Below are 13,597 nucleotides of genomic sequence, written 5' to 3'. Positions count from 1 at the left end.
CTTCTTCCCTGCTGAACCCCAAGCAGACACTGTTACAGGAGGTTGGAGGAAGGAGAGGTCCCTGAGAGGGTTATCAGGGGGAAGCAGAGGGGAGGCAGGGAAGCTTATGAAGAGTGGGGTCTGATCCTTGACATCAGAGTGGGAACAGGACAGTCTGGTATGCTTGTATGGCTTAGCTCAGGGGTTGGCAAATCCTGGCTCTAGAGCCAGATCCAACCTGACACCTGTTTCTGTAAATAAAATTGTGTTGGCTCACAGCCAGTGTCATTCCTTTAAGTATTGTCCTTGGTCGCTTTGGGGCCACAACAGCAGAGCTGCCTAGTTGCAGCAGAGCCTACGTGTCCTACAAAGTGTGAAGTATTTACTCTCAGGCCCTTGACGGAAAAGGTTTGCAGACCCCGACTTTAGCGCACCCAGCTTTCCCAAACAGTGATCTGAGGAACCCAGTCCAGGGAGATTGCCTCACCAAGATACCAGAGTCCAAAACGCTGGGGAAACACTCCTAATGTCCCCACACCCCAGGGCTATTCACAAGGTATCTTAGTGTATCAAAGACTCCAAAAAGTCGTATGCATAAGAACCCATTTATTGTTTAACCATCATTTCCCAAACTTGTTTGATCTTCCACCTCAACTTTTTTTCTTCCTTCAGAACACCTCTTAACGATCTTGAGAAGCTTGCCTTCTGTGGACGCCCCTGGTAAACACTGGGTAGGTGGAATGATCCTTTACCGCCTGAGTTCTCAGCCTGACCCTGTCTCTAATGGGCCAAGTGACCTTGGCTGGACAGCCTCTGCCCCCGCGCCTGCTTCCTCATTGGTTGAATGGGGTAATGTGGCTCTTCTGGCTTCCCTGTCCCTCTTACAGACCATGCAGGAGGGTCACTGAGAACTGAGAGAGTGTTCACAAAAATGATCTGGGGCAAGAAACAGCAACGTCATTGATGGTATTAGTTTTGCTTTGAAACATTGTTTAGCAATGGCGAAGAGGAGAAAGTACTAGATCAAAGTTAGGGGTTCCCTTTTCGGATCCTTACTCTATTACTCACTAGCTTCAACCAGATTACTTCTCCCCATAGGGCCTCAGTTACTTCACCCAGGACTGTAAGGCTCTGTTAGCTCTGAAAGCCTATGATTCCATTCAGCTAGACACATCCAACTTCCCTACTTCTCCAAAACAATGGGGTCTCTCTCACCAACTTGGAAGACTAAATCTCCGTGATTTTGGGGGGACAGCGCCTGTGCTGGGCACCAGCTGTGAGGCAATATTAATGGAGGGTTTCTCCAGCAATGGAGGCAGGGTTGATCCTTCTGGAAATGTCGACCTGACAGTTCTCAACTTGACACCGGAGTCCTTCCTTTCTTTTTCTCCCATTGTTCAAAGGCTGCTTTGCCCAGATGCAAAGTTCAGACAGCTGGCTAACAGATCTGGCAGAATAAAAAAGCAGATGTGACCCCGGAAAACGCAGTGGGACCAAGGGTGGAGTGAAAGTTTTCTGATAGACATGGAATGAAGTGTTTATGAAGCAGAATCCACATAAAATTCCTTCTGGCCACCTTCTCTGTGAACACCACCCTCCCCTTAAAATGACCATTTCCCAGCTTCATCAATAGTCCCTTGGATAGTAAAGATTTATAAACAGCGGAACAAGAGGAGCTTTATGAAGAAGGTGAGAATCTACTGAAAAATTCCCTCCTCATCCATGCGTTTAGGAAAATCCCAGAAAATCTTGCCTGGGTCAAAATGTCTGTGGCATAATGAGTATGGGCTCAAATGGGAAGGGGTGATTTGAAGAATGGGGGTTGTTGTTCTTTTTGGTTTCTATGGAGAAGGCACCTGCCACTGGAGTCAACCAGGGGAACTCCCAAATGAAGGGGACTCAGCATCTCAGAGGCCACTGAGCCCATGCCCTCCAGTACAGCCTTTCAACCACAAATACTTACTGGGGGCCCCACAGAGCTGGAGGTCCTCTGGGAACTTAGTGAGGTGGGTCTAACATGATTACTGCCCCACAGGAGCTCAGAGTGCACTTGAGAAGGCAAGCGTCATGTACGCGAATCTGATGAAATGTGTGCAGCAGGCTGAGCGCTAACGGACTTCAGAAAAGAAGGCAGCTAGCAAGGGCGAAGGATGGTGGCTAAGAAGTTATAGCAATCAGAGGACTCATATATTTTCAAAATCCCAGGAAAGGAAATTTCACACTTTCCTAGGTGACCTCCACCAGGGTTCAATCAAACCTTTCTTGAAGCCTTCTCTGAGTCATGCATCCCCTTTGGCTGGGGGAAATGCTTGACCTTCCTGGGCCCAAGGGTGGCCCAAGGGAAGCCTCTGCTTCCCCAGAAGGAGTGCCCACTCCATTCGCTCTGCTTTGTACAGGCAGAGGAAAGGCTGAAGCTATGGTCCTTCATCCTGGTTCTCTTTCCCTGGTGATGGAAAGAGAGCTTATGCTTCCATTCCTCAGGGTCCGCGGTGTGTCTCTGGGACAGTCAGACTGACCTGGGGAGGACAGTCATCCCGGAGCATGCTCCTTTCCATGTGGGACAGCTGGTCTGGCTGCAGGCTCGGATCCGGGAGACATGTCATCTGAATCAAGGTGACCGCTGCTGCCCTCTCTGTCTCCTGAGCTGCACAGACACAGAGCAGGCTGTGAGGGGACTGGGGACTGAATTTGATTCCCTGAGAACCCAAACCCCTGCCCCTTCTAGGAACTTCCTGACACACAAGAACGCAGTGGAGCCCTTTGACTGAAGAGGATGGGGCCGGGCCTTTGGGGTCCTGGCTGTGATCACCATAGTCTCTTCCACCTGCTCCCACAAATCTCACCCTCTCTTCATCAGAGCTAACCACTGTGGAGCACTCATTCGGGGAGCATTTAAACGTGGGCTCAAGAGACTTTCAGGCAGGCCGCGGAGAGGGCACAAGCGTAGTTCATTCCCACATCTGGGACCTCCACGGGGGACTGGTCCTGCCGTTCGCATGCCTGTGGGGAACGTCTGTCTTGCCTTCCTCCGAGGAGAGGCTCCTCAGCTCTCTCCTCTCTCCTCAGCCTCTCCTCCAGCTCTGGGACATCACTGAGGGATAAGTACAGAGAAGGTTCCCCCATTTCATTGATAAACCAAGGCCAGGAGCGGTGAAATGGCTCAAGCTAGAACTTAGCATTTCCCTCTCTAGAGGTCTTGGCCCCGACTCCGACCCAGTCCTGAGAGTGTCTGAGCAGAACAAACACTCCCTCCCCAGCCTCGGGGCTACTCCAACTGCACTCACTCATCTTCTTTGTCCGGAGCTTCTTTTGCAATAGGCCAAATGCCACAAGGGTCAGGGGGCACAGCACCGTGGAGACGGGAATCAGGATCCGAGAGATGTTTTTCTCTCCTGGAGATGCGCTGGAGTGGAAGTATCCGGTGTGGGGAGGGAAAGAGCACAGGGGGGATACGGTTGGAGCTGGACAGGAGACTGAAGGGCATATGGTCCTCGCCCCTCGCTTTACAGGTGAGAGACTAAGGTGGGGGAAGTTGGCCGCCTTCATTCCCACAGCAGGTTAGTAGCAGGGGGGGGGACCAGAACCCTTGTCTTCAGGTTTCCAAGCCCTGAATCCTGATCCCCACTGCACTGCCCAGGTGTGGGCCCCCCCCTGGGGGCCAGTGGGAAAGAGGACCGAGTGAGTCATGTCACCCGCCCTGGGCATTTGGCTCTGCCACAATCTTTCCTTGTGGCTTCAGCAAGTACCTCCCCTCTCTAAAGCTTTCGTTCCTCATCTTTTAAAAAAAAAAAGTCCCAAAGGTTCGACCTAAATATTCTGTTTTCGTAATGTTTAGATTTTTACTTGAAAACCACGTGAAAATACTCTGGGTTTCTTAGCAAGGACTCTTGAACAAGGGAGGGTCTGTGATTTTTATGGTTCTTGCCCTTTGTTGTCCCGGGGTTACAAAGAGAGAAGTGAGCACATAGAGTGGGGGGTCCAGACATCAGCCCATGGGGGAGCATGCCGGGAGTGGGGGGTACGGAGCCCGGCCAAGACAAGGGTCTGGGAGTTTACCTCATCATGGAGGACCTCTTGCCCATGGGCATCGCGGACCCAGCAGCTGGGGCCTGGCTTGGTGTGGCTTGGGGATCGTTGTCTCCAACAGGCATGTCTAGGTCCCCTTTGGTGGCTTCCTGCTCAGACGCCATCTCTATGCTGGTGGGTCCTGGGGTCCACACACTCGCAGCTGGGGTGCTTCCTTCATTGGAGCCCAGGGCTTGTGGCTGAGCAGCAGTTGTCGCTGTTTCTGACAGGATTTCCTGCACCCATTTTCCCGAGACCAGAGTCGATGGCCTACCGGTCCCTGGGACCTTCCCCGTGACATCCAGAGCTGTTCTGACCCAGTCTGTTTCTTCTGGTGGTCCATCGGCCTCAGTAGCTGTCTCCTTCCTTTCCTCACTGGGCCTACCTGTATTTGCTACTGAGCCTCTGGTGTCCCACACCCAAATACCTTCTGTCGTTCTGGACACGCCTCGGATTGTTGAAGCCAGACTCTCTAGAATGGGGACTGTTGTTGCCCAGAGAGAGCCCTCTCCCTGGCTGGCTGTTCCTACAGCTATGGCCACAGTTGTCCCTGGGGTCTGCCTTCCCTCAGCTGATGCTCCTGTTTTGTTGGTTCCTGGAAGCAGAGCAATTCTGTCCCATCCTGTCCCCTGTCTTTCTACAGTCTGGGTGGTTCCTGAGGTCTGTCTGTTGGCCGCTGGTGATGCTGTTTCAGAGGATCTCGTGATGCGCTCACCTGTAGCCAGACTGGCCAAGGGGTTGGTGCTGGAAGGATCTGTGGACGGCAGAGGGAGACCACATGGGAAGGCTACCCTGGTTGCCTGCAGGATTTAGCAAAGGATGCCAGGCCAGTGTGCCTGCTCCAAGGACTGCGTCCTCACTAAGCCACACAGTCTTTGGTTAATATGTTGGAAAAAATAAAAATTAGGGAAAACCAGGCGTGTCCTCTAGCCTGTTGCACGTATTGACATTCCGTGGTCCTTTCTCCTTGTTTTATGCCCACATACTCTCTACTGAGTCGTCCCATACTCCCACGCGGCCCCTTTTCCGCAGCCCGCCCCGTACTGCTTCTCAGACACAGCAGGCCATCTCAGCAGATGTGTGAGCAACATCTCACCGGACACATGCAAACCCAGGCTCTGCCTGCTCCCTGCCATGCCACCTGTCCCTGCCGGCCACCGCCTGGGCCCCCTTCCGTGGACTCCGGGTGCCCAACTCCAGGTCACGTCTCTGGAACCTGCCAGGCAGAGCATGGTCTTGGTAGCTTGTGGGATGTCTGTCAAGGGGCTCGGTCTCAGGAAAAAACACTTCTCTCCTGAGTATCTCATGTCTGCTTGTCTGAACAAAGAGACTTCGTGAGCCTGAGAAGCTGCATTTTTCAATTTGCCCCCTTCTTGGAGTCCTCTCCAAGCATCCAGGCCACAGAATTTGGGGGAATGTAGGCAGGACAGCTGGCTTGCATTCATTTAAGGTAGTTTTCCAAATACCTGCTTTCCTTCTGAAAGTGATTGCTTTCTGAAATGAAAGCCGACTTCCTAAAGTCCCTGCTTCACCCCCAGCTTTTCCTCATCACCGCCCCTCCCCAAGCTTAAAGCCCTCTTGGACCTGTCGATCTGCTCCCGCACCTCCCCCCCCACACCCCGCATTCACTTCGCCAAACTTGACCCACCAGCCCGTACCTGTGGAGACGGTCAGATTCATGCTGAAGAAGAACATGTTGTTTCTGTTGCCAATGCCACAGCGATAGCGCCCCACGTCTTCCGGGGACAGCTGGGACAGCGTCACCACAAACAAGCCGCCCTGCGGGTAGTCTGCTAGGGCCACGCGGCCGCGGTAGCCGAGGTGAGTGTAGTTGGTGGTGGACACGACGGTGTGGCAGACCCGTGTCACCGGGCTTATGCGGCACCAGTACTTCCTCGCGTGCTTGTTGATGGACAAGGGGCTGTAGCGGCAGCGGATGGTGACAGCTCCCCCAGGCCCCCCAGACACCAGCCTCGGACCTTTCAGTGCATTTGCAGCTGTGGGCAGAGAGCAGGGGAGAAAAAAGTCAAAGGAAATGGAGCACTGGCTATAGCCACTGTTTGCGGGTTACAAGCTCCAGACTCTGCCGGAATCAGGGAGCAGGTCAGAAAATGCCGTCGTGAAAGTGAAGGGAAGAGGAATGCACGTGGACACTTGGGAGCTCAGGAGTGCCCCCAGGTGTGGGTGGAGCTTCACCTAAGGCCCCATCGGAGAGACAGAAATGCTTGAATGCTCCCACCAGCTATCTAGCCAGCGCCCGTCGCGTGCCCGGCGTTCTCAGACAAGTCCTTCCAGAACCGGGTCAGCATCTGACGGAAGGGGCTACAGTTTGATGGAACACACAAGAGAGGAGGTAAGTAGGGGAGGGTGGGCTAGTGTGCGTTCCCCTGAGAGGGAAGGGTGCCCTGAACACCAGAATTGCGGTCCATGTAGTGGACCAGGCAACTGAAAAACATTCACACCTGACACTTTTCTGCAGAAATACAGACAGCCGCGTACCACCGTCAGAGCACAGACGAGCAGCGCCGTGTACAGGTCTGCTTTGGCAAGGGGCGAACCTCAGGTCTGAACGCGTCCGCGGCCTGTTTACTGAGTGACATGAACTTGACCCGACGCGGGCAGAAACAGAGCTTGTTCTCGCGCTGTCTCTTCACACCGGCTCTGCTCCTTGATAAATCTCAGGCATGATTTCAGGTGCGGGAACTTTCACAGTCTCACTGAGACTGGAAAAAGTCCAGTCTGGTCAAAACCTATATATGTAGCCCAGTTCCGGGACTGACTGCAACTCCAGTCTCTTTGCTCTGCTCCTTCCTCTGTTCAAAACTGCAGGTCAGGCCCCGCGGGGATTGCCTGTGGCGGGGCAGAGGGGAAGGTGACCGGGAGAGCTGCGGTCTGTGCGCACACTCTCCGGGCACAAGGGATATCCAGAGCTCTTCCTAGATCTTTGGTCTCCCAGACTGTTCCAGGCCCTTTGGCTGCAGTTCCTTCCTTGTAAGAACTGCCTCTCCTGGGGCCTCTTGTGCCTCCTCCAAAACCACACCTATGACTTTGGGCCACCTGCCCTTCTTTCTGTAGTCACAGCCCTTTCTGGGTGGCCTTTGTGGCGGGGTTCCCCAGGGCCAGCTCCCTTCTGTAGGTCCCATATTTGATCACAGGAAGCACGCTTTGGTCCTACTGTCCAGAGAAGCTAGGATGTGGGGAAGCTTGGCGAATGGCATTCTGGAAGTTCCTTCTCTTATTTGACAGAACGTGAGGGGGAAGTGATCCCTCCTGCCCCCCGGGACTGGTGGAGACGAGCCCAACACTGACACCTCTCTCCACAGCACTTCTTCTGTGAGCTTGCTACCCTCCCCTGATTCCTCAGATGGCTATGTTGGGGGGCTGTCGCTGGCACAGCCCGCTCGGCAGTCTCTCCACGGTCCTGCCCAGGTGCTTAAACATCTGGCTTTCAGATGTGGCTGCCTGGCCTCGATCGATTTGCTCTATGTCTCTAGGGCCATCTGAAGCTGAGAAGGTTTAGTTTTTGTTGCTCGTTTGTTTCTAAAGATTTTATTTATTTATTTGACAGAGAGAGAGAGAGCGAGTACACACAAGCAGGAGAGGGGCAGAGGGAGAGAAAGAAACAGACTTCCCACCGAGCAGGGAATCCGATGCAGGGCTCGATTTCAGGACCCCAGAGATCATGACCTGAGCTGAAGGCAGACATTCAACCGACTGAGCCACCCAGGTGCCCCAAGAAGGTTCAGTTCAGTATCCAGGTTTAATATCCCATTGCCAGAACTGGCTATAGAATTGCAAAGCCCGGTGCAAAATGAAGTCCAGAACATCCCCACTCAGAGGCCAGTAAGCCCTGCTCTCTATGATGCTAGCGGAGCATTAAACCGAGCCCCTTCTGAGTATGGGGCCCTGTGCTTGCCCAGGGCACATGCTCATGAAGCTGGCCTGCCTGCTGCATATGTCTTGAGGTCTAATTATAGGAAATGCTATGACTATAGCACTACTCACTGTAGGTTTAATTAAATGACATGCCACCAGCTATGTTGCTATTAATAAAGCTAAATGGCAGCTTTTCTTTAAAAGTCAAGAATATTCACAATTTTAAACAAGGACCATCTCGGGACAACAGTGATGGTGCCCTGATAAGGTGTTCATATCCTAGTTCTCAGAAATTCTTGCAGTCTACACGTGGCACATACGAGAGGCTCTCTGCCCCGTTCATCAGCAGGATGGGGCAGTCTGACCTCACAGGAGAAGGCTGATAAGAATCCTGAATGCGCTCTTGCAATGAACATTTTTTTCTTACATAAATACCAAATTTTGCTTGCCCTTGAGAACTCATTTGGTGAATACCTGATCAGTAGCTCTTAGTTACATATATTTAAGGTGTATACAGATTATATTATATATAATTGAGAATCTATTGGGTATGGGCTAGTATTTTAGGATGAAGGGGGTGTCTTCCTCGGTTCCCTGATGCATATTCTCAGCCCTACAGTGGAGTCGAGGACCCCATCATTTCCCTGCAGTTGTCTGTGACTCTGGCTTCCCCCGGGGAGGAGCGAGGGGGCCTGCAGAAGGAGGGGGCTCTTGGATGGGAGACCGACTCGGTCTGAGCGAGCACAAGAGGTCTGAAGCTGGACAGAGGGGGAGCGGTTGCACCTGCAGTGGCTGCCTCCTCCATCTGGCAGAGAAGTGGGAAAGGAATGAGTGTTTCCCTGGCCTAGAGGTGGGGCCTGGAGGGGAGAGGGCCACTCCACCGGCATCTGAGATGGGGTCTTCTGTGGGGGGGGGGGGGGTCAAAGAAGAGCCTGGGCAAAGGGAGGAGATGGACCATCAGGGGACCATCTTAGTTCACAAATACAACCACAAAAGGAAGAGCCAGCTCTCAACTCCTTGCCACCCCATCTAATAAGTGTTCCCTGCCTTCTACCGCACCTCCCTTCGGCCCCTATGACCCTGCTGGGGTCCCACATGACATGGAGAGGAGAGGAGAGGGAGGAACAGAGGAGAGGGCCTCCATCCCCCGTACTGCCTTCCGGACCACAGGCCTTGGGTGAATGAGGGGACACATCTTTGAAGGAAGACTGAAGTATTTTAACTGCACCCTTAAAAGTATACATTCAGCATTTAAAACTTAAGGGAATTGAGTTAGGTCTCTTACCTACACTAATATGTTAGCAGAAAAATCATGGGCCTGCCTGAGTTTTTGCTTGGGGGCAGGGGATGCCCGCTTCTACTGAAAATTTTTAAAATTTTCAATTAAAGAGGTAGAATGATTATATGACAGAGGGTTCTTGCTCAAAATGAACTTTTGGTTCATTAAAATTCTGATTTGTTTATATACCAATTATTTGTTTATATACAATTATTCATCCTTTTCTTCTTTCTTTCTTTCTTTTTTTTTTTTTTTTTTTTTTTGGTGTTACCAGAGCATTTTCATTCATTCAATGATGATTTGCTCAGTCTCTACTCAGGACCAGGTTCTAGGACCAGGCACTCTGGGGACATATTTATCACATTTCTCAATGATTCCCCATCACCATCAAAATAAAATCTAGACACCGCAGCCTGGAGATGGGCCGAGCGTCATCTGAGCCCGATCTATACCTGGCCAGCTTCACCACCAGCCTGCCAGGACCTATGGGGCAAGGACTCTGTCCTCCATCCACCCGTCCCTTGTGACTGGCACGTGGTCAGCCCTCCATAAACGTGTGTCCACTAAATCAGTAGATGCAGAAATGCAAATTTTATTTACCCAGCCGGTTTCTTTGTAGACTCTGGACACTCTTGAGGAGGGCAGGTCTGCCCTCGTCCCGAGTCCTGGTCCTGGCACTGAGTGTTTTTGGAATGAGGGAGAATCAGCAGTGCCTCTTCTGTGCCCTGGAACCCTCATCTTGCAAATGCAGACGACTTTCAGTCAACTGGAAGGGAAGAGAGCAGAGACACTGGGACGATCAGAACAGGGAATATTCTAGAAGTGAGCATGGCCGGCATTGGCCCTCTCCTGTGGGCTCTTGCCTCTCTCCTTCCCCCTGGACGCAGACCTGACCCTTCCCTGGACGCACTGCATGGCCCGGGATCCTGGGAGAGAAAGCCAGGGGTAGAAAGTCCGAAGTGTCGAGGCAGCCTTGAACACTGCTGAGCGGCCCGCCAGCAAACCCCGCAGACTGGGAGGCTCTGGGCCGGCTTTGCCAGCTCCATATCCGGGCGGTGTTTGGGACTCACCTTGCAAGAGCAACAATGTGAGGAGAATGGGCATTTTCCATCCTGCCCTCTGGATGGCGACCTGCAAAAAACACTGTATTTGAGGAAACCCGAGGGGGCAGCTGAGAAGCTGAGGGGAACCCAGGGAGACCTGGGCTGAGGTGAGCCCTTTCTCACTCGAGGACCTCAGTGTGCTCAGTGTTGTGGCTGATGGGCCGTGTCTCACCCAGAGCAGGACTGCAACTGCCCTCCTTGAGAGAAACATGACTCCATCTCCCACCCCCAAGCCCGCATGTTTGTCCCGGGTCACGACCACCAAGGCGAAAAGGTCTCTACCCTTGGGGTTTCTGTGTTCAGAAGAGTTGGAACCCCCTCTGTAGGATCCCAGCACCCCCCCCCCACCCTGCCACTTGCCAGCCCCGGAGCTCTGAATTTGGGGGAGCCTTGGGTCATGGAAAGACCATGTGCTTGAAGTTGAAACGTAGGCAGTTGCTATGGGGCCTCGGGGGGTCAGCTTCCTCCCCAGGGAAATGAGCACATGCGTCAGGGGCTTGTTGCACAACTGAAACTGGATTGTGTTAGAAGTGCTGGCAGTGTGCTGGGTACAGAGCTGCTCCCTCCCCCTTCCCTCCTCACCCCTTCTTTTTGGCAGAAAGAGAATTGATTCCTTCAAGGGGAAGCTGGTGGGGTTTCTCCCGGCAGTAACAAGGACTTAGACACAGACTCTCTGGACAAGCAGTTGCCGGCACAAGAGTTCTATTCTCTTTCTTCTCCATAGCTTCTAGAAGGCTCTCCCTGTCCTCCAGCGCATGCTGATCTCCCCCTACTCTGGTCTCTCCTGTGGGCCTCGTGGGACTTTGTGTGTCATTGCTCTAACCCCAGGCTCTGGGACAGGATGCAGCATGGTGCTGGAGCGAGGACCGACCACTCTCGGAAGAGACACCATACTGATCCCCACTCACTAGCCTTTTACTGCTTGCTGATGATAAAGACTGAGACTGTACATTATACTTCAGTTGTAGTCCCCCTTCGAGTTTTCATGGATGCTTTTGGGTTGATTAAAAATCTGTGCTTTAAATCTGTCTACTGCCTGCGGTTCTTAGGACCTATACACTTAAAAAAGAAAGAGAAACAAAGAAAGAAAGAAAGAAAGAAAGAGAGAGAGAGAGAGAGAGAAAGGGCAAATTAGTTCGCTATCATCGTCTCCTTCTCCTTCCAATCCCGACCTCACTAGTGCTGAGCACAGGTGTAGACCATCAATGGTCTGACCCAGTGGCTGGAGACCCCCTCCTCCCCCCACCCTTGCCCAGCTAGGCTAAACCACGCAAGGCCGCTGGCCAGGCTGGGACATAAGCTTAAGGAGGAGAAAAGGGAATGGGGGAGGCAAGAGGGAGACGGGGGAGAGGAAAGGAAGGGCAAAGGAAGAGAGAGTAGAGGACCCGAGAATGACTGAAGCCATGGTTTGGCCCCATAGCTGCGAGCTGGCCCCTCAACTTGGCTCCACCAGCCGTCGCCCCTAAAGCTTTGGCCTGCTCTACCAGGTGGAGCCCTGAGGGTGGGGAACGTTGGAAGAGTCCTTGGGCTCCTCATGCCTCCTTCGTGCCCTCTTAGCGATGCCCCTGCCTTGGGTGCCACCATGGCCACCTACGCCGCCCGCCTCCCCCCTGCCGTCCAGGGTTCTGGCTGTCTGCCTTTACCCAGAGGCTCTCCCAGGTGTGCCTGCGCCTAATCTGCTGTTTGTTTAATGTCCACCAAGCCCAGCTTCCTCGGGGCTTGTTTTTCTAGGGCACTAGGTGCTGACACGGCCCACGCTGAGGTCAAAGTCTTAGCACCACACCACCCAGTTCCTCGGAAGTCTACCGGTGCAGCAATCTCTAGGCTCGGGAGCAAAAGCCGCCTCACCCCAGAGAGGCAATGAGGAAGCACAGGGTATGAGATAAAAGGTCTCCCGGGAGTGATCAGCCTTGATTGGAGGCTGAAAGGACAATATCTGAAGTGACCTTCAGAAAACCTTCCTCCAGAATACAGAGAGCCCCAGCTCAGCAGCCTGGGGCTACAGGCCTCTGTAATAATCCACACCATTTTAGGGGATGAGGCCACTTGGGGGCTGCTCTCATCCCCCCATCCTGCTGGGAAGGGCGTCTATTCATCTCCAGCACAGGCTGGTGTATGACTCCCCAAATCCCTACAGCCCCCCTGAGGCCCACTTCCCTCCTATTCCTACCCAGGGACAGCAGACACGAAAGCAAGGGAACCTTCGTGATGTAGAAGGAAGTGCTCAGAACTAGGACTCAGGGGACTTCGCTTCACCAGTGGCTGATGGAATGACCTTGAGCAAAGGCAGCCTTGTCTCTACTACAGCAGAAGAGCTTTGGCTGTGTGATCTCCATGTCTCCTTCTCTTTCTGACATTTGTTGGTTTCACATGACTCAGGGCCTCAAAGGAATCATGCACTCCGGTGGGAGGGAGAGTCCAGGGGAGCAGGAGAGTGGGGAGGCAGGAGGGAAATGCTGTGGCCTGAACCCCATGGTCCTTCCCTGGCCTCCTGGGCATGAGCCCAGCCTGCTCTGGGAAGGGCCCCTGAATGCACACTGGAGAGCTGCTGCTGCAAGTCCCCACCCCCTGCCCCCCATCCCGAGGGAGACAAGACCCCAGCTTCTGGGGAGAAAGCCGAGTCTTACCTGTCTTTCTCCTGGCTTAGCCGAGGCTTCTCCAGCCATCTCAGTCCAGAGATAATATCCACCTGGACTTTTCTTTTTATTCTCTCCCGTTTTGCGATGCTGGTGTTTGAATACCTTCTACCTTCTTTTCTTTAACCTTGAGACTGAGAAGGCAGCCCTGGAGGGCTGAAAAGCAGCTGGAGCCCCCAAGAAGCTCCAAGTGCAAGATGGAGCTCTGCCCCTCGCCTCTCCAGCCCTGCAGCAAGTCAGTGCACCCCTGGCCCTGGCTGCTAGTCCTAGGAAGGAGCCAGTCCCGGTTCCTTGTGGTCCTCACTGACACTCTTACAGAACTTTTCCAGGGGTGGTGACAGTGACGTCAAGGATCCACATTCTTCCATCTTTTGTTTCCCCTCCTGTCCTGGGCCCCAGATTTCTCAGGATGCCCCAGTTTAGCTGACCCCTTCAGGATAAGTGGTGCAACAATCTGGAGAGGGGAGAAAATTCAGGGGAGGAATTCCCCTATAGTCTGGCTGGGCAGCCAGTGCCTTCTCCCAGCTCCCAGGAGAGCCAGTGTAGGGCACAGACTCCAGGTCAACTGCATGCCTGGTAGTCCCTAATTCATGCTCTGCATGAAGCACAATACAGGAAATGAGATAATTTCCATGGAAAAAGATCCCTGACCAGCGTGG

The 13,597-nt window shown here is 53.2% G+C and overlaps 1 protein-coding gene across 1 annotated transcript; it reads right to left on the bottom strand.

The window, feature by feature from the left end:
* Positions 1–570: 570 nt before the first annotated feature.
* FCAMR (Fc alpha and mu receptor) lies at positions 571–13,312 on the bottom strand. Its single transcript, XM_059414056.1, has 7 exons — positions 12,930–13,312; positions 10,270–10,330; positions 5,703–6,041; positions 4,036–4,798; positions 3,264–3,382; positions 2,496–2,623; positions 571–1,426 (listed from the first exon to the last, which is right to left on the bottom strand). The coding sequence occupies exons 1-7, from the start codon at positions 12,966–12,968 to the stop codon at positions 1,418–1,420; spliced, it is 1,458 nt and encodes a 485-aa protein (XP_059270039.1). The 5' UTR covers positions 12,969–13,312; the 3' UTR covers positions 571–1,417.
* Between the last annotated feature and the right edge of the window lie 285 nt (positions 13,313–13,597).

The sequence above is a fragment of the Mustela nigripes genome, chromosome 10, assembly GCF_022355385.1.
Source record: "Mustela nigripes isolate SB6536 chromosome 10, MUSNIG.SB6536, whole genome shotgun sequence".
NCBI classification, from domain to species: Eukaryota; Metazoa; Chordata; class Mammalia; order Carnivora; family Mustelidae; genus Mustela; species Mustela nigripes.
Note: the sequence above shows the minus strand (reverse complement) of the source record. Positions and strands in the feature narration are given on the sequence as shown.